Source organism: Zootoca vivipara, chromosome 8, assembly GCF_963506605.1.
Source record: "Zootoca vivipara chromosome 8, rZooViv1.1, whole genome shotgun sequence".
Classification (NCBI taxonomy): domain Eukaryota; kingdom Metazoa; phylum Chordata; class Lepidosauria; order Squamata; family Lacertidae; genus Zootoca; species Zootoca vivipara.
The window spans coordinates 19,618,080-19,643,122 of NC_083283.1; the positions used below are offsets into that span (position 1 = coordinate 19,618,080).

Below are 25,043 nucleotides of genomic sequence, written 5' to 3' on the forward strand. Positions count from 1 at the left end.
TGTGTGTGGCTGCATCGACTTACACACTGATTTGCCCTTTTAATGTGATGAAATAGCCTGGCCTTGTATATGGAAGGAAGGGATGTGTTTGAAAATCAACCTATTTTCATGCTGCAGTTAAAGGGGGGAAGGGGAGCAGAAACTGTATGTTCAAGAAAGCAGAATGCAGTAAGGTCCATTAATAAAATTAGCACGAGTGAGCGCACTGGAGTGATCACCTTTTCTTGTTGTAGAGATCACAACTTTTTCACTGTCTCGCTTATTTCCATTAAGCAATTGAATTGGAACAACAGGATTGAGATACTAGGCTACTCGGAAACTTCCCCATAGATAATGGAGAAAAGTTGCCTAGCCCATAACCCACAAACTGGTTGAATTGAAAGTTTGGATAATAATTGAGTGAGGATGGTTCCTCAATATGCTTGTGACATTGCCACCTTCTGATGTTTTACCCAGATTTTAGAACCTGATTTTATTTCCAGAATGGGACTGATGCCTTAACTGTCCATCATACCTTAAACAAATAAAAATAAAATAAAAACCCAGAGTTTGTTCAGACCCCTGCCCAAAATCAGTTTGATGAAGTTAACATCTTTTTCCTTTGTGGATTATGAATGCAGACCAGTACATATTCACTTATTGTTCTGTTGTTTCTGTTTTAACTATCTATTTGTGATTTTATCTCATGTTTTAATCTTGTGCACCACCCTGAGATCTTTTGATGCAGGGCAGTATATAAATCTGATAAATCTAATAAAAATAAATAAATATGCACTTAGATTAAATCACAGCATGAAAAGGAATCTGTGTGACTGCACAATCACATCACAATTCTTTGCATGTACTTCAATCAATGCATATTTCATACATAACAAAATGTAGGCAAAACTATCACATCTGTTCTTTTCAATGAACCGGCGGCATGCATGCTTTGGAAAGCAGAGTCCAACTGCAACTCAGAGCAAAAAGTATCTGAATGTGAAATCATCACTAAGGGGTGAGTGAAAGGTAGCTCGGGATCTGTTTGTGGACTGGCAACTTCTAATTGTTTAACAGTGGCAATGGCAAAATGGCTTCCCCCACTCCAAATTATATTGCTGAAATGAAGAAAATGGGGAAGGGGGACACACAGGAGTGGGGTTTGGGGGGCTGTGCAATCGGTTCTGGTACTGAAACAAATCATTGGGCTCAGAATTCTTTAATTCTAAGTACAGTCGTACCTTGGTTCGCAAACGCTTTGCGAGTCGAACATTTTGGCTCCCAAACGCCACAAACCCAGAAATGAGTGTTCCGGTTTGCGAACGTTCTTTGGAACCCAAACATCCAATGGAGCTTCCGTGGCTTCCGATTGGCTGCAGGAGCTTCCTGCAGCCAATCGGAAGCCACGGCTTGGTTTCTGAATGTTTTGAAAGTTGAACGGACTTCCGGAATGGATTCCGTTCAACTTCCGAGGTACCACTGTATGTCTTTTGCATCCAGCTTTGATTGGTTGATCTTAAGGTTCTAGTTTTTTTTTAAAGGCTATGAATCATGAGGGTTATGTACTACCTTCGGTGCCATGATTTGCTGAGAATCATGAGTGGGAGAGGACCACTCCACTCATGTCCTGCTAACAGACTTCCTGCAGGCCTTTTGGTAGCTGCCATGACTAAATGCTGGACTAAAAGGGGCATTTGGCCTGATCCAGCAAGCTCGTCTTACGTTGTCAAACAAAATAGGTCTTGTCAACTGAGTTTACCCATCCTGATCTACACATGTTTCCTATCCCTCCCCCCACATACCAATCTTCCCCTGTAAGAATTTTGTAACTTAAGGAGCAGCCTTTCGTTGGAAAGGATATCCTTGCGTTTCCAACACAAGGGCTTGCGACAGCTCAGCCATGAACAAAAAGTGCTTAAAAAAGGATTTTGGCATGCGAATTGCCACAGCAGCGACATTATGATCCCTTCACCCAAAAAATAAAAATAAAAATCTGTAGTGTTAGTATAATGCGCTGTCAAAAAACATCTGGTGCTATAATATCCCGTGCAAGAGGAATGTGTAATACCTTGGATGTAATTTTTTTTTAATAGATGCATTGAAAACTATGGGCCAAAACATACATGATGTGGTGGGACATCAGTAATCAGAGCTCTTGATGTTTTATTACAGCTCTGAGCAGCTGTGGGACCCCCAAAATTAGACGAGGGCAGTGGCACCAGGAGGTGGCGCAGTGTTGAAACCTTTGTCTCTTTGCTGTTTTCCTAGTTAAAATATGTCCCTTTCCCTGAAGTCCCGTTGGGGGAAGCTAATAAGCTCAGGAGGTCCCCTTTCCTCCTAGTAGAGCTAATAGCAGCTTGGGGAGGGGAGGGGGATTTTGGTCAGGAAAAGAGAGCAACCGGGAAGCACTGGACATTTAGCCGCCCCGGCACCTTATTTCTCCTTTCTCCTGTCAAAAAACGCAAGAAGGGCTTTTACAGTCGCCAGAAGTGCGGCATTGCCCACGCCTGTGCTGGAGGGGCTTTACAAAAAAATCCCATACACCCAAAGACTCTGCGTATGCCCTCTAGGGGAAATAGGAAGCCCAGAGCACTTCTTCTTCAGATGCCCCCTCTATGAAGAAGCTCAAAGGGAGATCCTGGATCCCATACTGGTGAGGTTAGCAAGCCTCCTGGAAAAGCAATTATACAACATGCTCCTGCTAGGCAAAGACCAGAAGATAACCAGGGCGGTCGCCAAATTCTGTGCCCAACTATGCAGACACAGACTTTCTCCCGAGTCCATCTGAATTTCCCAACATATGGTACCCGAGCGAGTTAGGCTCAGTTTTCTGCAGCTTCTATTTTAAGGGTTAAACTTTCAGCATTGTATATATAATTAACAATGTATTTTAAATGTTCTACAAATCGTCATATATACGTTATGCTTCCTGAAACTGTTCTTTCAAAAGGGATTCACAGTATTTTATTTTTATTTTTATCTGTATTTTATATTTTTCTACGAACTGGTCCTCGACCGTAATAATAAATAAATAAAAATAAAGCACTGGACATCATTTCCCCCAGCACCCTGCCCCATTCCAATTCATGCCACCCCACAGCTGGTATCCTGTGCCTCCACAGACGGAGACAATATGTTTCCAAATACCAGTTGTTGGAAACTACAGGAGGGGAGATTGCTCTTGTGCTCAGGTCCTACCGGTACTAGCGGGTTTCCATAGGCTTCTGGGTGGTCACTGGGCCATTGGCTTGATCCAACTGGGCCATTGGCTTGATGTTCTTCTGCTATGAAGCCTTTTTGCGTGTTCAGACCCAGAAACCTCCGCCCTGACTAAATTCACACATGACTCAAATTTTGGTTTGGCTTTATTGATTACAGAAAGTGAGTGGTTGCATGGGCTCTGGTTCTACTAGCTCCCTGCACCCTTGCAGGTAGCGCTGACCCAGGGCATCAGCATAGGTCAGCCAAGGGTGAAAACCTAGATAGGCGGAAAGCTGGGAACAGGCTATATCTGCCACCGAGGTGTCCCCCTGGACTCAGGCATGGGCACAACCCCCTCACAGGTGTTGACCAAACCATTTGAGTCCCTGGATTCCTTTAACAGAATACCCTTCACATAGGGATGGCGAGAGCGTTCTCCCATCCCTATCACCTGAACCAGTGCCTATCCACAACCTTACAAGTTGTGAAGATTTGCTACGCGGCAGGCGAAACCCAAATGGCACCAGACAATCAGCCAAGTGGGGAAAATTCCTGCCATGCCCCTGTCCCAACGACAGACGACACACGACGGCATAACAAGGTCAAGCGCAACAAGCCCTAAAAGTAGGGAGAGGTGGGCGGGTGTTCCGAATGCACACACCGAAAGAGGAAGCTCTGGGTCACGTGCATGGGCATATATAGGTCCCTTGATCCATTTGGACTGTGCCCCATTGGCCAGATTGAACCCAACATCGAGGGACCTACCAATCGGGTGTTGTGGCTGACCAATCTTACCCACCCACAACACAGGTTGTCGATTTCCAGGTCTCACGGCAACACGTGCCCTCTTTGAGGGAGGACCCAATTTAACAAAATAAAATAAAAAGCCAGGCGATCTGATCTCCTGCATCACATCAGCAGCACCTCTGCCTGCGAAATCCCCGCTATGGAAAGACTCCTCTGTTAATGCATTTTGATTTGCAGCAAAGCCTCAGTAGCTTGCCAAGCTTTTGTTTTTATCCCATTCCTGCTTTTTGCTTGCATTCTGTTTGGCTCTGTGTAAACGATCCCAGTTTGTATTGCTTGTTATTTGTGTGTGTGTGTGTGTAAACATGCCTTCTAGGTGGCCCCATTGGCCTGAAAGGTGGGTTGGAGAAATGCTCTTATGACTAAATAAAATGTCCAGTTTACACACACATACCCCACACACAATAAATGTTTTGTTTTATTTTATTTCTGAATTCAAAGTTACATTTTGTCACTTAACAGTTAAATCCTATTTAATAATAATAATAATAATCTTATATATTTATATTTACATGCTGCCCATCTGACTAGGTTGTCCCAGCCACTCTGGGTGGCTCCCAACAAAATATTACAAATCACAGTAAAACACCAACCATTAAAAAAACTTCCTGGAATACTGTTGCCTTCCCACTCACCCACCCTCAATGTTTATAATCAAGATTACATACAATTTCATTCTAAAATTCCATCACATCCAGTTTCATCTTCTTTAATGGTTTTCTTAATAAGTGCTGCTGTTTTTTTTTTCTTAGCTGTGGACTTCGCATATGGAAAGTTACTTTTTAAATAGCCTAGAAAAGGTTTCCAGTACTCCTTGAAAGAGCCAGTTTACATCTTCAGTAAGAAATGTATTTTATTAATAACAGCAACAACCGTAACAAAATATCAGGTAGATTATATAGCTGAATGCAAGGGATTGCTTATGGTTGTTGTTGTTTTTTAAAAAAGGATGACAACTCTTACTTCTGATGTTTGTGAATTGCTTTATTTGTTTTAAAATACTTGTAGGCTGAATCACCAAATTTCACTGAACCATGTTCCACTTATGTGCTAAGAAATCAAAACAATAAGCCAGATAAAACACATTGACCTCCTAATACAAGACAACAGAAGGAAAGCTCTCTCAGAGAAGAATATTGCTGATGTGAATGCCAAATTTCAAGTCATTCAAGCCCCTTGGGTGGAAAAAAAACTGGCTTTTGGAGGTGAGGCGGTAAACGATTCTGAAGCCATGAAGCCACCATGGAAAAGACCCTATGCCTTGTACCTATCTATCTCACAGATTTAAGTTGTAGGTGAGCAAGGAGGGCTCCCTTTGTTGATGTTAATGTTAATATTTTTAGCAGAACCAGTAAGGGAGTAAGACTGGAATTAAAGAAAAAAAAGTGCACTCGGGGTCCAGATCATCAGAGAATTCCATCTCTAAGACAACCATTCCAGCTTCATGGCAGGTGAAGTGTCATCTTGAATTCCCTTATAAAATACAGTAAAAAATGTAGACTATATGCAGGGCATTTATCCCAGTGATGGCGGTTATCTGTCTCTGTTATTATCTTATTATCTGTACTTTTAAAATGTCCAGGCTCTTGAGAACCCTAATATATATCTAAGTACTGGTCCACATCCTGTTCTCATATGCATCTGAGTTGAAATCCTCTTTAAACTTCAAGCATTGTCTGGATTAGCAGATCTACCTTGCAAAAGAAATTGTCTGACTCAAGCAATCCTAGCCCCAGGGGAGAATCATCAGGGCTGGTTCCACGGTCTACTACTTCACCTTTTTTTTCCACAGTAGCTGCAACAGAGGATTTTTTACATTGGCCTTTCTGTCTAACCTCTCCCTAAGAGTGAAGTTTATTAGCAGAACAGGGAGAAGGGGGTTAGGCATACTCTCCTGCTGATCCACCCTGCTGGTTTACATCCTGACAAATGTAACGCACCATTTCTCCGGTGGAAAATTGATTTCGGGCCTCATTTAAGATCAATAGACTTGACAGCATTAGATAATATTGTGGCTTTTGAGACTAGGAACGAGCAGCTCTTAAACGTTGTCATCTAAAGGAATATGCCCCCTAGCTAACATGCCCAAAAGACAACACACTTTTCTTTGCACCTTTAACCTGATCTTGCAACATCTAAAGCCTGTTTCAAATGATCTGTATTTCCTATGTGGGCTGTAGTAATAGACACAAGGATGATCATTACTCATGAAAATCTACATGTGGCCTTCTTGCTTTTCCTACATGCTCTCCATGTAGGAAACGTATGATATTTGAAGCATCCCTAATTATTTCCTTTAAAGGAATGGGATGGATCTGTCACATTTTGTTCTCACAGGCTCATTTTTCCAACATTAAATTGAGTTCTCCACATTTTTCAGCAATTTGCTAATTCTTCTTCTTCTTGTTCTCATGAAAATTTATCAGCATTTTAGGATGAATTTCTCCCAATAAACACATTTTCATATGCGGTTTTTTTTTTACTAATGTTACCTGTTTTTTCAAGAACTTTATAATGCGCATTTCACAAAACACATGCAATTAGTTTCCCTTAAAAAATGCCAACACTTGATCTGATCAAAGATTTAAAATAAATAGAATCCAAGTCTTGAGCTGGCTGCAGTGTGCCCTGCAAACTCTGAAGCAAAAGGCTGATAGTAGGTCTCAACAGTAGGACTTTATTCTCTGCTGGCATTTCTGCCTTTAAACATGGCTTCGAAATCTCCCATCTAAATATAGGCCTGTGGTTTCATTGTGGGGTTTGTTGTGCAGCTAAATAAAGGAGACATGAAATTAGTGGTCTGACCACCATTGACAAGTAATTACCATGTTACTGAGAATGTCACCCTTTCTGGATGTGCATAGCACTCTGAACACTTCAATATGGTTTTCATTGCCATTTCTGCAGGGAGAATCATTAAGGCAATGTGTATGCATCCCTTATCTATACACTGATTCTGAAATTAATGCAAAACCACATTTGTAAATATAAACGGGAAGGGGAAATCTAAAATACCCAGCCTCTTTATTGCACTACATGAAGCTGACATGACTTTCATGAAGTCATCTATAAATGGTCAGATGTGTTGTTGCTTAAACAGCAAAACATCTGTAGGCTTCCTCATTCCACAACATCCCAGCCAATGGGGTTAAAAATGCTACCATCTCTCTTCCTTCCTTGACATAGGCAGCATTCCACTAATCTAACTCCCGTGGCCAACTCATTACTGGGAATTAATTTACTGTTATGTAAAATATTGTCTGGGAGGTAACTAACAGGACAGCATGCTGCATTGTGGAAATCAACAGATATAAACAGACACCCCCACCTATCCTCCCTCCTTAAGGAAGCAGTACATCAGAGATCCTTTGAAATTTACACTTTTCTGAATTTTGCAATGCGGGTCTTCACCCAAGTAGTGTGTACAAAAATGCATAAACTAAAATGAAGTGTGTATAAAAGTGCATACGCACATGGCAATAACATAGAAAAATGCATTTTATTCGGGGAAAGTACTTGCAAAAATATGTATATTTTTCAAAACATGCAAAAATATATTTACAGTCGTACCTTGGTTCTGGAATGCCTTGCGACTCGAACGTTTTGGCTCCCGAACGCCGCAAGCCCGGAAGTGAGTGTTCCAGTTTGTGAATGTTTTTTGGAAGCCAAATATCTGACACAGCTTCCCTGCAGCTTCTGATTGAGTGTAGGAAGCTCCTGCAGCCAATCGGAAGCTGCGCCTTGGTTTTTGAACATTTACGGAAGTCGACTGGACTTTCAGAACAGATTCCATTTGAGAACCAAAGTACGACTGTATTAGGAAAAAATGCCACATTAAAATGCTGACGTATTTTCATGAGGATCTACCAAAAAAAAGAAAAGCGAAAAGCAAATTGTTGCAGAAATGGTGTATAGATGGTTCAGTATGTGGGGGGGGGACAGCTTTTTTATGAGAATCCTAGAAAAGCCAAGCAGAAGTGGTTGTAAGAATAAGAACTGCACTAACTGCTTTAAGCTTCTCAGAAACATCTGGTTGGCCGTGGTGGGAAGCAGGGAGGCCGGACTCAATCGGCCTTTTGCCTGATCCAGCAAGACTCTTTTCATGTTCTTCTAATCCATAATCCCTCCTACTTTTCGCTTTGTGAGACAAAAAGTCGTGCTTTTAGGAGGTGTGTTTCTTGTACATCAAATGTTATATAATTTAAATGGAAAGCATATTTTTGTTTCATTTTCATTACTTTTCCTTTCTAGAAAAATATTACTCCAGAGTGTAGAAGCAGATCCATGGCTTTAATTAAGTATATGTTTATCATATGTAACATCCCACACTGAATGTCTGTGATAGTCAATAAAAAACAATAACATATGGATACTATTATATCCCGAGGTTTGGGTAGATGAGCTGTGTTTAAGGCACTCTGCCACTGATCTGTTATCCAGAAATAAAAGCCTTAAGAGGGATGTGGGGGGAATCTCAAATTAAATCTTGGATAGCACGTGGATCACTGGCAGTCTTGAATCCACTGGTTAGTCTGTGGATATAAAAAGCATGATCTTTGGCATACGGAATCAAAAGACTGGTCTGCAGATGGGGTATATTTACATCTTCCTTGTTATAACAGGAAGGTTTCGATGCTAAAACCTCCAAACACCACCACATGAGTGGTTTTATGATGCTGAGTCTTGATGCTAATACTGGACCACACCACAAGTAGTCCATTGCTATAGTGTCCAGTGGAACTCTGGGGAAAAATGCACATCCATTTATGAAGATGCTCCCCAGTCATCTCTGTAAGAGAAAGACCTGGTGATTAGGGATGTGAGGGAAGATGATCAGGAATAGATACAACTTTCAGGAGCTCATAGTGCTCATCTCAGTCCCCCAACCCTCTTCCTTCCTCTGCAATCAACAAAACCTATAGCAGTGACGTGCCCACAGGGAGAGGAAAGGGAGAAAGCCATATATTTTCCTCCTTCAGGCTAAGAAGGAGAGCAGGCCAAGAAAAAGGATGCCGGTGACCCCCCTCAGAAATGTAGTTTCCAGAGAAAGATGTAAAGAAGCCTGTGATAGAAAAGCCTTGGCTGTTTGGAGACCTACCTCGAAAGGAGAGGCAACTCTTCCAAACTCCGAGCTTCCTATCCCACTGGGAGCAAGGTCTGAGTGCGGGTGGGGATAAAAATCCCATAATAAGGAGGACCATGTTCCCACATGGAGAACTTTCCAGAAAGGGCTGCATTCCAGTGGTGGGTGGGGCCAGAGAGAAAAGTGGCTGGAGCAATGGAGGAGACTCTTACTTTGGACATTTCAACTACACAAGAAACAGGGGTTTCTATACATACCTCCCTGCTCCATTCAGGGAAGCAATAGGCGTTATTTGCAGTTCAAGGACTTTCTGGTTAGGCCCAAACACTTGAGGAGAGTGTGGATCTGGAGTGTTGAGTCATGTGACCCTGAGAGGGGTCTGTGGAGAGAGTACTGAGGGTCAGAGAGGGACGCCGAGAAGGCCACATTCTGTCCCCAGGTCCAAGGTTCCCCCCTCCCCATATTTTAGCCTGAAGTTCTCAATGAAGAGTGAATGCCCTCTGATTCACCATGAAAATATATTTCAAACATGCACAAGCCAACTTCACTGAAAGAAATTCTGGCAGAGTGAAGTATCATGTTGGCTTGTTCCTAATTTCCTCTTTGGGTGAACAATTATATTCTTTATCTGGATCACCTTTGCCGTGTCAGGTTTCACTTCCCTGTTCTCTAAAGACACTATGTACCTCACATAACTCTACAATCTGAGAACAGTTAGGGTGACGCCTCACAGAGAAATTAACTAAATTTGGAGAAACTGATATTTTTTAACTTTAAATGTCCTTGGATTCTAGTACAACTAAAGACTATGGGGGGCAAGCAGGACTCACGAGGATCTGGGTAGCACTCTCATTTAGAGAAGAGAAGATCTTACATCATCTTGCTTTTTCGAAACACATATTTAATATATTCCTGTATGCTTTAAATGTTATCTCACCTGGAAATCTGAATCGTAATAGGAATCGTAGTAAAATACGCACGGGGTGGGTGGGTGGTATTTTTTATTTTCCATGCAGCCATAGTCAGTCTAGTCACCTTTACTCTTTAGCCAAATATTAGTTTTCAGATAGGAAACCATTCATAATGGTTTCAGATATAAACCATTTATAACGATGGTATGTTGCCAGGTGTCAAGGTTTGGCCATGTTTGTCAGCAGTATTATCCAGAAACAGGTCTGCGTTATGTTGCTCCTCTGAGGCTTTTCGAAACTCATTTCTTCTCCCTTTGCAGTTTCTCCAGCCAGTAACCTCCAAACTGTCTTGAAATCACACTTTAAATGCAACTTGGGGCTGTATTTTAATGTAGACTTTTCTGCTGTAATGACAAACTATGGTCGGAGGGTCCCATCCTGCTTAACCACCTGTGGCAAAACGTGAGGTGCCCTTTCCTGCAGAAGCCTCACTTGCCTAGCTCACATGGTAGTGGCATCTTCTGGAAAGATCTTTCAGAACTCTCACGAGATCTCACAGAACTCTCACGAGATCTTGCCAAATGAAGTCATTGCTGCAGAAGTGCTGCCCCACAGGATTCCACCACCCAAGACTTCAGCCCACTTCATGGGCAAGCAGGCCCAGACTATAGTTTATAGTAATAATAAGGTGAGCTTTGGGCTAATGTGCTTCTCCTTCTTCACTCCTCCTCCCCTTATCCTTTTATTCTTTGCAGGTGCTAGCTGCCCACTGCATTGGAAATTCCCCCCTCCCCCCAAAAAAGTGTATATTAGGAGAAATTTGCAGTTAAATGCTGATGCATTTTCACGATGATTTTTTAAAATAAAAAGTTGCAAACTGATGTGGAAATGTGGAGAACTGAAACTAAGAGTGGGGAATTGAGAAACCAAAAGTGACAGATTCAACCACTCCTATCGTTGGGAGGCAACCCTCCAGACCTGGGTTGGTTCTCAAAGGCTTTGGGCTGCTTCCACATATAAAAGACAGCCAGCATGATGTATGTACTTGTTAGAGTGATGGACTAAGACCTGGGAGACTAAGATAATAGTCCGCGCACAGCAACCTTGGGCAATCACTGTCTCTCAGCCTAACCTACCTCACAGGGTGGTTGTGAGGGCAGAATGAGATGGACAACCATTTGTACCATGTGGAGCTCCTTGGAGGAATTGTATGAATGTAATGAATGAATGAACGAACAAATGAATGAATGACCTGCAGCCTCTCATATCCTCTGCTTGATTCTCCAGCCAGCTACTCCCATACAATAGCACTAACAAAGATGTCGTATTGATGTGTTTTGCCCCTCCTAGTTTATTGGAACACAAAATCCTTGAAATGGAAGAAAGACATAAAGGGGAGCTGGATACGCTGAAGGAGGAGAAAGAGAGCCTGCAAGGCTTGGTTTCACGTCAGACCTACATCATCCAAGAACTGGAGAGGCAGCTGAGTAAGGCAACCACTAATAACAGTATTCTGCAAAAACAACAGCTGGAACTCATGGACACCGTTCACAACTTAGTCAGTCTTTGTTCTAAAGAAGGAGGTAAGATGGCATATGCCTGAACAATTAAATCAGGGGTGGTTATGGATTTCTCCCCAGAATGTCTCTGATACAATGACTGCCATCTTATTGTGTCAATTCTGTCCCAGATTTCTATTAGCATGTCATTCCGAGGATAAAGCTATATTTTCCAAATACCTGCTTAGGCCAACGTCCTTGAACACATTCAGAATCAAATGACCATTGGGTACTGAATGATGCTCCTTGTGGATTGTAAAGCCATGATCTAATTTAACACCTAAGATTATAATGTAGACTTTCAGAACTACTATGGTATGATTCCGTGGGTTGCTAGATGCCCCCCTCCCCCCACAACTTCTGCATGTCCCCATCTGACCTTACAGAAGTGTTGTATGTGTAGGACTTAAGCATAGCTAAGTGGGCAAGAGTGAATAAGACAGATTAAGAAATTGTTGGGAGAGGGGTGAGTTCCAAGGCTGGCTTCTAAGCTTAAGGGCAGCAACTGGGCTCCCATTTTTGAGGATTTTGCTAGGTAGCCACCAGGACCAGTCCTACCAATGGACTGAGTGGGACTAGTAAGTGCCAAGAGATTTCCAGGGTAAGCTTCATAACACATGCATGATACAAGCATATATTGACATGTTTGTATTAAAGTAGCACCCATGGAAGTTTTATCCTCAGAACAAAACAGAGTAGGGCGTTGGAGGGACCCTGGGTCAACCTGGGTGAACTAAGTACATGTTCAAAACCCAGGATGACAAGAGTAGCAGATCACTACAGTTCTACATAGCAAAGATGACTGGACACAGGGCTTGCAGAATCACAGACAGATCCCCAGGAGGCATCAGAGTCAACCACTTGTTCATAACAAAGTCCCTACTCCTGCAGAGTCCCTACTCCTATCCTGGGTCTCATTTGCTCCCCAAGCAGTAGGGGTCATTGAAAGGGGAGCCCCCCAGACCTGAAATGGAGCACCACCACTTGGTGTGCTCTTTGTGACCATAGGAAAGTTTGAGGGCTCTGCTCCGGTGGGACATGGTGGCTCTACTGGGGCTATACTGGGGGTCACTGGGGATCATGGTGACTTAGGTGCAAGTGCAACTGGTTTATACACCAGAGCTTTTGTCTTTACCAACCTACAGGAAAGTTTTGACTCTCATTAGCTGAACTTTGAATGGAACTATACAATCTTAGCAATGAGTCGGAACAACAGTCTCACCAACAAGTAGGATCACAAACCCATTGTCTGCGATCACTGTTGAATAGCCGAGCATGCAATCATGAAAAGTCAGTTTTAGGTTAATATAACAACCATATTTGACAGATATTTGAAAAGCCACAAAGCACTACATCCTTCATTATATCAACATGTGATTAGAAATGTCAGGAAATGTTGAAATATGCTAGTATCAAGATAAGCATCCTTCGATTAGTAATAGGATTGGTTAATTTACATCGGAACCAGTAAATACTATGTTTTGAATTTCTTATTCATTGTGTCAGATCTTAGATTACTGAGTAAATCAAAATTAATTTTGCTTGACACAGCCTTTTCTCAACATCCTCTGATATATAATATCGCATTATTATCAGGGGTTTGAGAATTACTAAACTAGCGTTTGACAATCTTTGGTTGATCAAAGGAAAGTTCCTGACTCTGAATGAGGACAATTCAGAGTCTATTCACACCAACACAGGAACACATGAAGTATGACTGTTGGTTCTTCTAGGTCAGTACATTGACTGGCAGCACCAGCTTCTGGGAGTTCAGGCAGGGTGCTCTTTACCTGGAGATTGAACCTAGGACCTAGCATGCAAAGCAGATGTTCTGTCATCGAGCTACAGCCCTTTCCCATGCATTAGGGAGTATGGTTGTTGTCATTTAGTCATGTCTGATTCTTTATGACCCCATGGACCAGAGCACACCAGGCACTCCTGTCTTCCACTGCCTCCCGCACTTTGGGCAAACTCATGTTGGTAGCTTCGTGAACACTGTCCAGCCATCTCGTCCTCTGCCGTCCCCTTCTCCTTGCACCCTCAATCTTTCCCAACTCAATGGACAAAAACAACAGGGAGTATGGTAGATGCAAGGAAATGTTACAAGTGCCAGCCTCCAGCCCAGCTTCCTGTGTCCATCAACTCCTACTTGCAATATTCAGCTTTTCACACTTCAACTCAAGGTTTATTGTAGCATGAAAAATGCTGAATCCCAACACTAAGGAAATACTGTGTCAACTTTGCACATGCACATTTCCTAGGTAAAAGGTGGGATCTCAAGGAGTATAAAAATTTCCACAACAACAACAGAATTGGAAATATTGGAAGCTTCCGTTCTAAACCAAATAATGCCAAATTGTAAGGGTGATTTTCATTGAGAAAGCAATGTGGGAGGAATAAGTTAACCCCACTCCCCACACACTGCATTTCTGATCCTGATTGGTCCTCCAGCATTGGTGTTGACATATACTGCATATATATCCACTTGCAACATCAATTGTTGCATTGAATATCATATGTAGTTTGGCCTTAAAAGAGAGTATGGTAATTGCAATCTTGCATTGTTGCTGAGTGACAGTCAGCAAGGTTCTATCTACACCCCAGACTTGGTTATCTTGTCTAGCACAAGGTACTGAGAATTCTGAAGTCTTCCTGTGATTGTGTGATACCCCACCCCATAAATAGGTATAAAACAGACAAGCTTCTGCAGCTGAACTGCTCTGCTTAGCAAATTAAAGATGATAGGCAGCCCTGTTTAGGGAGGCTTTTAATGTTTAATAGGTTATTTTATTTCATTTTTCTGTTGTAAGCCTCCCAGAGTGGCTGGGGAAACCCAGCCAGATGGGCGGGATATAAATAAATTATTATTATTATTATTATTATTATTATTATTATTATTATTATTATTACAGTATACCTTAATTAGTGCATATTTAAACATTAAAAAGAACTCTGCCACATCAGACCAAAGGCTGATCTAGTCCACCATCCTGTTTCCCGCAGCAGCCAAGCAAATGCCTAAGAAAACCCAAAAGCAGAACATGAATGCAATAACTCTCTCCCCACTGTTGCTTCCCAGCCACTGATATCAAAGATCACTATATACCCACAAATGTTTATTTGCATTTATGCTTCACTTCCCAGCCAAAGAAAGGTTCCAAAGTGGCTGTGAAATGAGGGTTGTTTTTTTTAAAAAAAAAAAAAGTGCAGGCGCAGCACTATCATGGTTATTAAAACACACAATATATTTTGCTCCCTAGGATCATAATCCAATGTAGTAAAAAAGCCGAACAGCCAACATGGCTACCTTGCTGCTGCAGCCCTTTTCTTCTCAACCAGAATCATCTCTGTGGAGAGAGTAAATGCCCATTCATTCTAGTATTCCGTCAACAGGGATGTGACTGGTCCACTTCCAGTTGCAGAGCAAATTCAAGGAAGGAGAGGCAAGCTAGGCTCAGCTTTCAATGTAAGCGCTAGATATGAAGCACTTCAGATGTTGTGGATGATTGGCTGTGCTGGCCTGGGCTGATGGGAGCTGTAGTCACCAAATTCTGGCTGAGTCATGACCTGGAAGCTGTCTGCAGACAAACGCCGGCTCCCTCGAACTATAGAGCGAGATGAGCGCGGCAACCCTGGAGTCGTTCGCGACTGGAGCTAACAGTCAGGGGTACCTTTACCTGTACCTTTAAGTGTCTTAAAGAAGTATATACCCGGAACAAACTTAGTTGGCCTCTAAGGGGCTACTGGACAATTTTTTATTTATTTCGATTGCGTCAGACCAACACGGCTACTTACCTGAATCTAAATCTCTAAAAGCTGCTTGTTAACTAGTAACCAAAATGATCAAGGGACTGGAGCAACGTTCCTAGAAGAGGAAAGGGTTACAATGTTTAAGGGGGTTCAGTTTAGGGGGGGAGCAAGTTAGGAAAGATAGAACAGAGGTGCACGAGGGCAGTGACGGGAAGATAATTCTTGGCACAGAAGTCATTTCTTTGGATACAAGAGACCGTAGTTCCATCCTGGAGTAATTACAAATTGGAACTTTTCCAATAAGGCAAAGGTTTTCCTTTGTTCACACAAAAAAGAGAAAGAAAGAGGAAATGCAGCAGTCTTTAAGGAACACAATTGCTTGGCAGCTCAGTTTTCATGCCAGTTTTATTTTTGGGGAAAGGCACCTGTAAGGGAATTATTGTTCCACCACACCATGCTGAGATTCCTGATTTGATGTAAAAACAAAAGGAATGGAGCTATCAAGCTTGTATTTCATTTTTTTCATAAACAGATAAGTACATATACAGATTTGTAAGAAAAAGCAACTAATAAATATTTAAAATAATAGGTGGGGGAGTATGAGTATGAGGACAACCAATGACTACCCTGCTGGAGAAACAATTAAAACTTTTTTCCAGAAATTCAGCAGGTAGAAAATGTGTGTGATCGTAAAAAACAAAACTCTACCTGTTGGATTCCTGCCTGCAAGTGCTTTTGAGTGGTGGTGACTTACAGGAAAGAAGACATCTACCATAAAGATAGCAGGATTCTTCCTTGGATAGTGATCACAGTGTGCAATTCACTCCAGCTGGAATGATGGAATTTGGTAACATCTGTTGATCGGATCAGCTGCTGGAATTTGTATTTGGCCTAGGTTACAAAATGACCTGCCAACCTAGCAGTTTGAAAGCACGTCAAAGTGCAAGTAGATAAATAGGTACCGCTCTGGCGGGAAGGTAAACGGCGTTTCCGTGCGCTGCTCTGGTTTCGCCAGAAGCGGCTTAGTCATGCTGGCCACATGATCTGGAAGCTGTACACCGGCTCCCTCAGCCAATAAAGCGAGATGAGTGCTGCAACCCCAGAATCGTCCACGACTGGACCTAACGGTCAGGGGTCCCTCTACCTTTACCTTTACCAAACAATTGTTTTAGCTAAAGTTCTTCTAGGTAAGGTTCAATATGCTGGCTTTAATTTTTAAGGCCTGGGGCAGGCATATAACAGGGAGCTTCTCATAGAAGCCTTCTTGCACAGCAAGACTGGGGCTGTTCTGGGTTCTGCCTTTTCTCTTTATCAGAGCTTCAAGGCAACTGGCAAGCCTTTATAGCCTTAGCCGTTATTTAGTGGAATTTGCTTCCCAGAGGAAGATAAAATCTTTTTTATCTGAGCAATCTTTCAGCAACCCAGACTGATGATAACATATGAATGAAGCCAACAGCACCCTATTTTATTGTTCCGATTCCTCATTCTATTTTCCCACTGTTTGACTTCTAAGCTGCCTTGATTTTTCTTTCAAGATAAACAGCCTAAAACAATAAACTCTGGGCCTCATCCATCGGGCTGTGCTAGGAACTCAAAAGAAAAGTGAGGTGAAGAAGGCAGCAAATGGATGTTTTCCTTGATAATAAAAGGGAGAGAGTATGTGCTAATCTGGCGATGTAACAGTAGCTCTGTTGCTTTTCCCCTCTCTAAGTGTAACAAAAGACGTTAAGATTCCTCCGTAAAACTTTTACTGCTGCTACTATTTAACATTTATATAGTGCCAACAGATTGTGAGTCACGAATCCTGCCGTTAATAGGTAATGTGAGTTTTATGTATCGTAGCATAACTTAAACATAGGGCTTCCACCTTCGATTGTCAGCAGATACTGTGTGCTTCAAACAGGCATGTTGGCAGGATAGGGAAGCTTCCTCCATCAAACCTTATTTCTGTCGGTTAATTTACTGCATGGGTATGCAAACTAAGGCCGGGGGCCAGATCCAACCCACTTGCCTTCTAAATCCGGCCCGTGGACGGTCTGGGAATCAGCGTGTTTTTACATGAGTAGAATGTGTGCTTTTATTTAATATGCATCTCTGTGTTATTTGTGGGGCATAGAAATTCGTTCTTTTTTCAAAATATAGTCCGCCCCCCCCACAAGGTCTGAGGGACAGTGGACCGGCCCCCTGCTGAAAAAGTTTGCTGGCCCCTGATTTACTGTATCATTTGCTGGAGAGGTCTGCACCTTGCTGTAGGCCTTCTCTGTAACAACAACAACAACAACAACAATTTATTATAAAAAAATTCCTTCAGTAGCACCTTAAAGACCAACTAAGTTTTTATTTTGGTATGAGCTTTCGTGTGCATGCACACTTCTTCAGATACAATAAGTAACAATTTATTACTTATACCCCACCCATCTGGCTAGGCCTCCACAGCCAATCTGAGCAGCTCCCAAAAGAATATTAAAAACATGATGAAACATTAAAAACTTCCCTAAACAGGGCTGCCTTCAGATGTCTTCTAAAAGTAAGATACAGTCATACCTTGGGTTAAGTACGCTTCAGGTTACTTTCAATTTAAGTACTCTGTGGACCCGTCTGGAACAGATTAATCCACTTTCCATTACTTTCAATGGGAAAGTTTGCATCAGGTTAAGTATGCTTCAGGTTAAGTATGGACTTCCAGAACCAATTAAGTACTTAACCTGAGGTACCACTGTAGTTGTTTATTTCCTTGACATCCATTTGGAGGGTGTTCCACAGGACGGGCGGCACTACGAAGAAGGCCCTCTGCCTCGTTCCCTGTAAACTCACTTCTCGCAGTGAGGGAACCACCTGAAGGCCCTTGGAGTAGCAGAGTTATCATCCTCACTTCCCCATGAGGTCCAGGTAGCATCAACACTCCCCATCTCTTTAGGCACCAGGTGAGGACTTGTCTCTTTCTGCAGGGCTTATCACTGGAGTCTCAAGTGGCTTTTGTGGCTATGAATGCTTCTGCCCAGTTTAGGCTAATTCACCAACTGCAGCTGTTCTTGGGCGGGATCTACACTGACCTGTTGAACATTCTTTCCCCCTATTGGAACGATATTAGATATGTCATCCTAAAACGTCACAAGGCATACTTGTTAATCAAAACATTTTTTTTTACCTTTGGTCTCTCCCCCCCCCCCCGCGTCAAATGTAATCAATACCTGGCCACACCATTTTCCAAAATGCTGGTGGTGGTCACTGGTTGCTGTGCTCCACCTTCTGGTCTCACATTTTAATTCTTCCTCTCTCCCTCTGCTTCCTTTGTTATCTGCCCCTTGAATACTATGGGAGGGGGGAAAGGCAGGGTTTGAATGCAAAACACTCCCTAGGGACATATGAGCAGTGTTGCACTGATATAGCAGCATAAAACAATTAAAAATTAAGCTCTATGCACGTAAAAAGTAGGATGCCATGTGTCCACCTACATTATCAACAGATTCTGTAACCCTTCCTTAACTTTAAAAACCACGAGTGTAGATCTGCCCTTGGACCAGGATAACCTAGACTCAGTTGCTCATGCTGTGGTATCACTCTGCTTGTCACTGAATTAAATGGCTCTAATTTTCGGATACTATATTGATCTATTTATGAAAGTATTTTTATGCTGCCACATTGTAAAATATCAGAGCAGTGTGCAACCATTAAAAAAAAATACACCATTAGAAATAACACTGCAATGCGGCTGTTACTGCTGATGTCAACACCATGCTCGTTTTCTGTTTTTCAGTTGTACTAAAGAATACAAAAAGAGAAGATGACAGGCCATTCAGAGACTGTGCTGATGCATACCAAGCTGGCTTCAACAAAAGTGGCGTCTACACTATTTATGTTAATAACATATCAGAACCTAAAAAGGTAAATAATTTTTGTGGTTGTTTTTTTAAAAAAAACTGTTTCAGTAGATACTCAGCAGAGCTCAAGAGTTGGCCTTTTGCAATCTGGGTATCATATCTTTAAATTCTAATGCTGTGAGATAGGATGCACCCCTGGCCCATCTCCTCAATTTCTGCAGGAAGGGATTTAAACAGTAAATTGCAAGAACTCAGGCCAGGAGGAAGATGAATTTCAAGTAAGTCTTCAAAAGGTTTTATTTATGTAATGATAAGATGAATTCAAATAGGAATCTATTCCAGTACGATAAAGAGGCAAATAAAAATAAATTCCAGTGAAAATTTCCCAGGACAAGGCCCTGTTTCGCCAATTCTTCATCAGCAATGTTTTAATGGTCAGAGTGTACCAAGTATGTTTGCCTGAATTCATCTTATCATTTGAATTCATCTTAACATTACATAAATAAAACCTTTTGAAGACTTACTTGAAATTCATCTTCCTCCTGGCCCGAGTTCTTGCAATTTACTGTTTATTTCTGGAAGGGATTTAAAAGCACGTGTCTGCTTAGCAGGGATTTTGAAATTTTGCAGTGATAAGTTGCAATATTGTGCCTCAAAAAACAACAACACCCATGATCCTCTAAATACAAAGCCGTCTAAAGAAACTAGCAAGAAAAAGCAATGCTTGGAGCAGTGCTAGATAGTTTCAAAATGTGTGTCTCATCAGTGATCCACTTCACTGCTATCTCCAGTTACCAGAGGCAGAGAAGAAACTGTATTGGGTGCAGTCCCCTATGTACCACAATGACATCTTCCAACCAGTCCATCATTAGGGATGTAAGAAGTCATCCTTTTTCATTCTGCCATATATTAGTCACATGTGGCATTGTTTCCATTCAGCTACCGTTCGCCTGGATTTATTTCTTTACCAGACATGGGACAGAAAAGGGGGGGGGGGAGAGATGACATCTCCCACTCCTGTTTCCATTTTGGGTGGAATTCTTTCAGCTGACATATGTCTGGAACTGGCAGCATCTAAAATAAAGTTGAGCGCTATGGTATATTTTAATGCTAAAACAACAACAAAAGCACACGCTTCCCTGGGGCTGTTGTAAATTTGATACATCTCTTATCAGTTAGGGGAGTTTCATTTCATTAGAATCCACTGCATTGTGATGATTCAGGTTATATTCCATCCACTATCAAGCAAAAAAAAAAGCAGAGCAATTCAAGTTCTTATGGGTATGTGCGTATTCAAGTTTTGACCTCAAAACATGTTAAAGGTGTTTAATAGCTGAGTGCCTTGACCTTGTCTGGGACATGAGCCAGTTGAGGACATTTGTTGGCTCAGATAGTGGTAAGCTAACATTTATAATCGGCCTGCCATTCCTGTTAATGTGGCAGGTGTTCCCTTCCATTGCTATGGAGAGGGCCAGACCACACAGTGAATAATTTAGTGCTGCAAATCCCTCTGTCATTGTCTGATTCCTCGTTTTTAATTTGCTACATTACTCAGAACAGTAAAACTCCCCAACCTGTTTAGGAACGGATTTTTAAAATAAATTTTAAAAATACACTTCAAGAAGTTTCCTGTATGTGTGGGTGTGCCCTCCCCCCAGCTGCCATATGGAAACATAAGTTTACAGACTGGTGTATGAGGATTTAATGTGCAAAAAAAAGTAGCCACTGTGTTTCTGGGAGCTTGATGCGAATGTTAAATAAGATACATGAATTGCTTTTAAAAGGCAGCTATAAATCAAAGGCCAGTGAAGCCACATGGTGCAGATAAATGTTTGCACTCAAATGTCATTGTGGGAGGAAGCAGAGAGCCAAATTGTTTTTCTCTAAGCAAAAGCACTTCTTTAGATTTTTTCTTTTTCTTTTTTTGATCTTCCCTCCTCAAATAAGGCTTGCATTTGGTGGCGGCGGGGGGGGGGGGGATGACGACGACGACATTGTACAATCCCCTTCCTCTGATACAAAATGCGGGGTTCTTGGGCTGCATAAAGCAGAATGGAAGTTCATTCAGTAGTGGGAACCGCATAACACCAGAATGGACAATACCCCTTGGAGTGAAAGGCATGGAATTGATTCAGCTAAGGATAAAATAGCATCCTTTGGACAATTATGAAGGAAACAGTTGAAAGGAATTGGGTAGTGACCCCCATGTGATCAGGCCATGTACAGCGTTATGTCACCAACTGGTGTCATGAGGTCCGCTTCCTTCTATGTTCCTGCGTGAGAATGCTGAGACCTGCACTGAATTCGTAACAACTTTTGTTAAAATCGTGCTCTAAACACCAGTGGAGCATGTAGCTTTGCTAAGAGATCACATTGAAAGGAACTCTGAAATACTTTCAACCAAACTGGAGCATGTGCATCTGAGTATGAAAATATACAGTGGTACCTTGGTTTAAGTACACGATTGGTTCCGGAAGTCTGTACTTAACCTGAAGCGAACTTTCCCATTGAAAGTAATGGAAAGTGGATTAATCTGTTCCAGATAGGTCTGTGGAGTACTCAACCTGAAGCGTACGTAACCCGAAGTATGAGTGTAATTGGTTCTGGAAGTCTGTACTTAACCTGAAGCGTACTTAACCTGAAGCGAACTTTCCCGTTGAAAGTAATGGAAAGTGGATTAATCCGTTCCAGACAGGTCCGCGGAGTACTTAAACTGAAAGTACTCAAACCGAAGCATACTTAAACCGAGGTATGACTATATAAGGAAATTGCTTCAAGTAAGAAGGCTGGGCAAAAACTGAAATGCCACTGAAAAGGGTTTTTCATTATTTTTTTCCTCCTTGGAAAGGGAAAGGGCTGATATATAGATATATATGGTCTGGCATCTCACATAAAAGATGTGCAGTATAAAGCACACAGTGGTGTGGATCCTTCATGCCATTTGCATGCACCTGCAGGAACATGGAAGTCACTGCCCAACCCTTCCCACATGTGGCCAACGGTGGTTGTGTGGGTCTCTTCCACCTAACTGTTACACTCTCTCAGCTGAGAAAGAATTGTGCTACAGATCCCACCCATCTTCAACATCAACTTTGTTGGTCTGGTCATGTTGTGCAGATGCCTGATGATCGTCTTCCAAAGCAACTACTCTATTCCGAACTTAAAAATGGAAAGCGTAATGCTGGTGGTCAACAAAAGAGGTTTAAAGACTGTCTCAAGGCAAATCTTTTAAAATGTAGTATAAACACTGACAACTGAGAAACACTGGCCTGCGAGCGCTCCAGTTGGAGAACAGCCTTTACCAAAGATGTCATGGGCTTTGAAAAAACTCGATCTCAGGATGCAAGGGAGAAATGTGCTAAGAGGAAGGCACACTTGGCAAATCCACACCATGATCAACTCCCTCTTGAAAACCAATGAGTCCACTGTGGAAGGATGTGTGGATCAAGAATTGGCCTCCACAGTCACTTACGGACCCATTGTTAAAATCGTGTTTATGGAAGACACTCTTACTCGGCTACGAGTGATCTCTGAAGAAGACGGAGGAGGAGGAGGAGGAGGAGGAGGAGGAGGAGGAGGAGGAGGAGGAGGAGGAGGAGGAGGATGTTTAAACTGGACAGATACCAAAGCTGTGTTAGATAGCACCTGAGGAAAACAGCTCTAACAGAGCTGCTGGTGTGTGGAAAGGGGGCCTTACTTACATACCAGTAGTTAAATGCATGTGGGCAGAGGCATATTTTGCACAGTGTGAGTGGTGCAGCGCCTTCTCAAAGTGCAGTAAGTGGTTGCCTATCTTCGGAAAGGAGGCGTGAGGGCTCTGACAGGGTCAGATGATAGTGTAATTCAAAGTGTTGGTGCTGACCTTTAAAGCCCTAAATGGCCTCAGTCCAGTATACCTGAAGGAGCGTCTCCACCTCCATCATTCTGCCCGGACACTGAGGTCCAGCACCGAGGGCCTTCTGGCGGTTCCCTCGTTGTGAGAAGCCAAGTTGCAGGGAACTAGGCAGAGGGCCTTCTCGGTGGTGGCTCCTGCCCTGTGGAACGCCCTCCCAACAGATGTCAAAAAGGAAAACAACTACCAGATTTTTAGGAGACATCTGAAGGCAGCCCTGTTCAGGGAGGCATTTAATGTTTAATAGATTATTGTGTTTTATTCTTCTGTTGGAAGCCGCCCAGAGTGGCTGGGGAGACCCGGCCAGATGGGCGGGGTATAAATAATAAATTATTATTATAAATTATTATTATATTATAGTAACTCAAACTATTTGAAGGCTTGTTTTCCCTCTGCCAGGCTTAGCTTGGCTCCACTGCTGGTGGAGTTTGGATCTGGTGTAACTTATTCCAACTTGCTTTGTGCCAGCTTCTTGTGTATACAATTGCTCCCTGGGTCTTTGAGATTGAGAAATCCACCCTCCATGTTCAGTAACCCTCCCGTCCCCCCTTTTTTAGAATCTAGGCATTAAAAACATGGGTTACTATCTAATTTGCTTTTTTGCAGAGCTTTCTGAAGGTTCAGATTGGTCACTGCAGGAGGCAGGAAGCTGATTTGGATACATCAAGGGCCCAGATTAGCACAGTGAATCTTACGAGTGTATCTTCTTATGCCTAGGTTTTTTGTAACATGGAGACCTCAGGAGGAGGCTGGACAGTCATACAACACCGAGAAGATGGGAGCCTAGATTTCCAAAAAAGCTGGAAAGAATACAAGATGGTAAGCTGGGGTGGGGGGGTGGGGTTGCTTATAGGAATTCTATCCCTAGAATCCATGGGGATATTGCTATATAATCATTCTTATTTTGAAGCGGACACTGTGTCAAGAGCTTGTGCTGGGAATGTGGCCTTTAAACAGGAAATCCAGAAGAACCATGTGACTCATATAGCTATCTAAAGACCCCTTTCTTGATTTGCCTGTTTCATGCCTGTTTGAAGCACACAGGGAGATTTATCTCTGAAAGGAAACACGGAGAAATTACTAGTATTTTAAAGGAGAAAGCTGGTTTCAGGGCAGTCTCGAGCAGGTCGGGCGCCCTGGTGCTGAGGGGCGGAGATCGCTCCGGCGCCCCCGCCCTCGCAGGGTGCAGCATGGTTTTCGCGCGGCTTTGCCGCGCAGCGCCCCACCTACTGACCCAGCACACTGGGCCACCGGGACTCTACCTAGAGCCAGCCCTGGCTGGTTTGGATCACAGTCACTGTTCTGAGGTAAACTGCTATACTTGATACCTTGCCCTAGATCAGGGTTTCCCAAACTTGGGTCTCCGGCTGTTTCTGGACTACAACTCCCATCATCCCTAGCTAGCAGAACCAGTAGTCAGGGATGGTGGGAATTGTAGTCCAAAAACAGCTGGAGACCCAAGTTTGGGAAACCCTGCCCTATTCTTTTTTTAAAAAAAATAGCACAAATTATGTATTAAATTCAAGGTGGGGGAGCTACAGATGTTCAGGATTTTAAACCTGGAGATGGATAATCAGATGGTGAAGAAGATCTTTTCTCTATAGCCCAAGGATCCTCTCAAGGATCATCTTTCAAATATAATTCAGGCAATATTTTTTCATTTCTGCTTTTGCAGATAGAAATGTCTCGAGAATGACTAATTTATTTAAGAAATACAGAGACTGAAATCTTCCCAGCTGTAATCAAAGAATTATGTCTTTATCCTACAAAACCCATAAAAGCTTGTGTTACTCCATAGTCAGAAACATTGTTGACTCCAGCATTAGGGCTGTGGAGAGACTCATTGCTGGGATGCTCTCAGATGGAGATGCTATCTGAACTCGTGCCACCACATAGGTGTCCTTGTCCAAGTGGGTAGTAACTGCAACCCACTGAATGTTCCAGTCCAACCTGAAGGGAGCAGACCCATAAGCAGTTCGCATTCATGGGAAGAGTATATGTTAAAGGCAAGAGTTCAGGGTCAAGGTAGAACCATGGACA

The 25,043-nt window shown here is 42.5% G+C and overlaps 1 protein-coding gene across 1 annotated transcript in view; it reads left to right on the forward strand.

Annotated features, from left to right (window-relative positions):
- Positions 1-25,043, forward strand: part of ANGPT1 (angiopoietin 1) — a 143,124-nt gene that overhangs the window by 81,753 nt on the left and 36,328 nt on the right. The window contains exons 4-6 of the mRNA XM_035125358.2: positions 11,332-11,564; positions 19,048-19,175; positions 23,721-23,822. Coding sequence (XP_034981249.1) covers positions 11,332-11,564; positions 19,048-19,175; positions 23,721-23,822 — 463 coding nt within the window. The remainder of the gene's footprint in view (positions 1-11,331; positions 11,565-19,047; positions 19,176-23,720; positions 23,823-25,043) is intronic.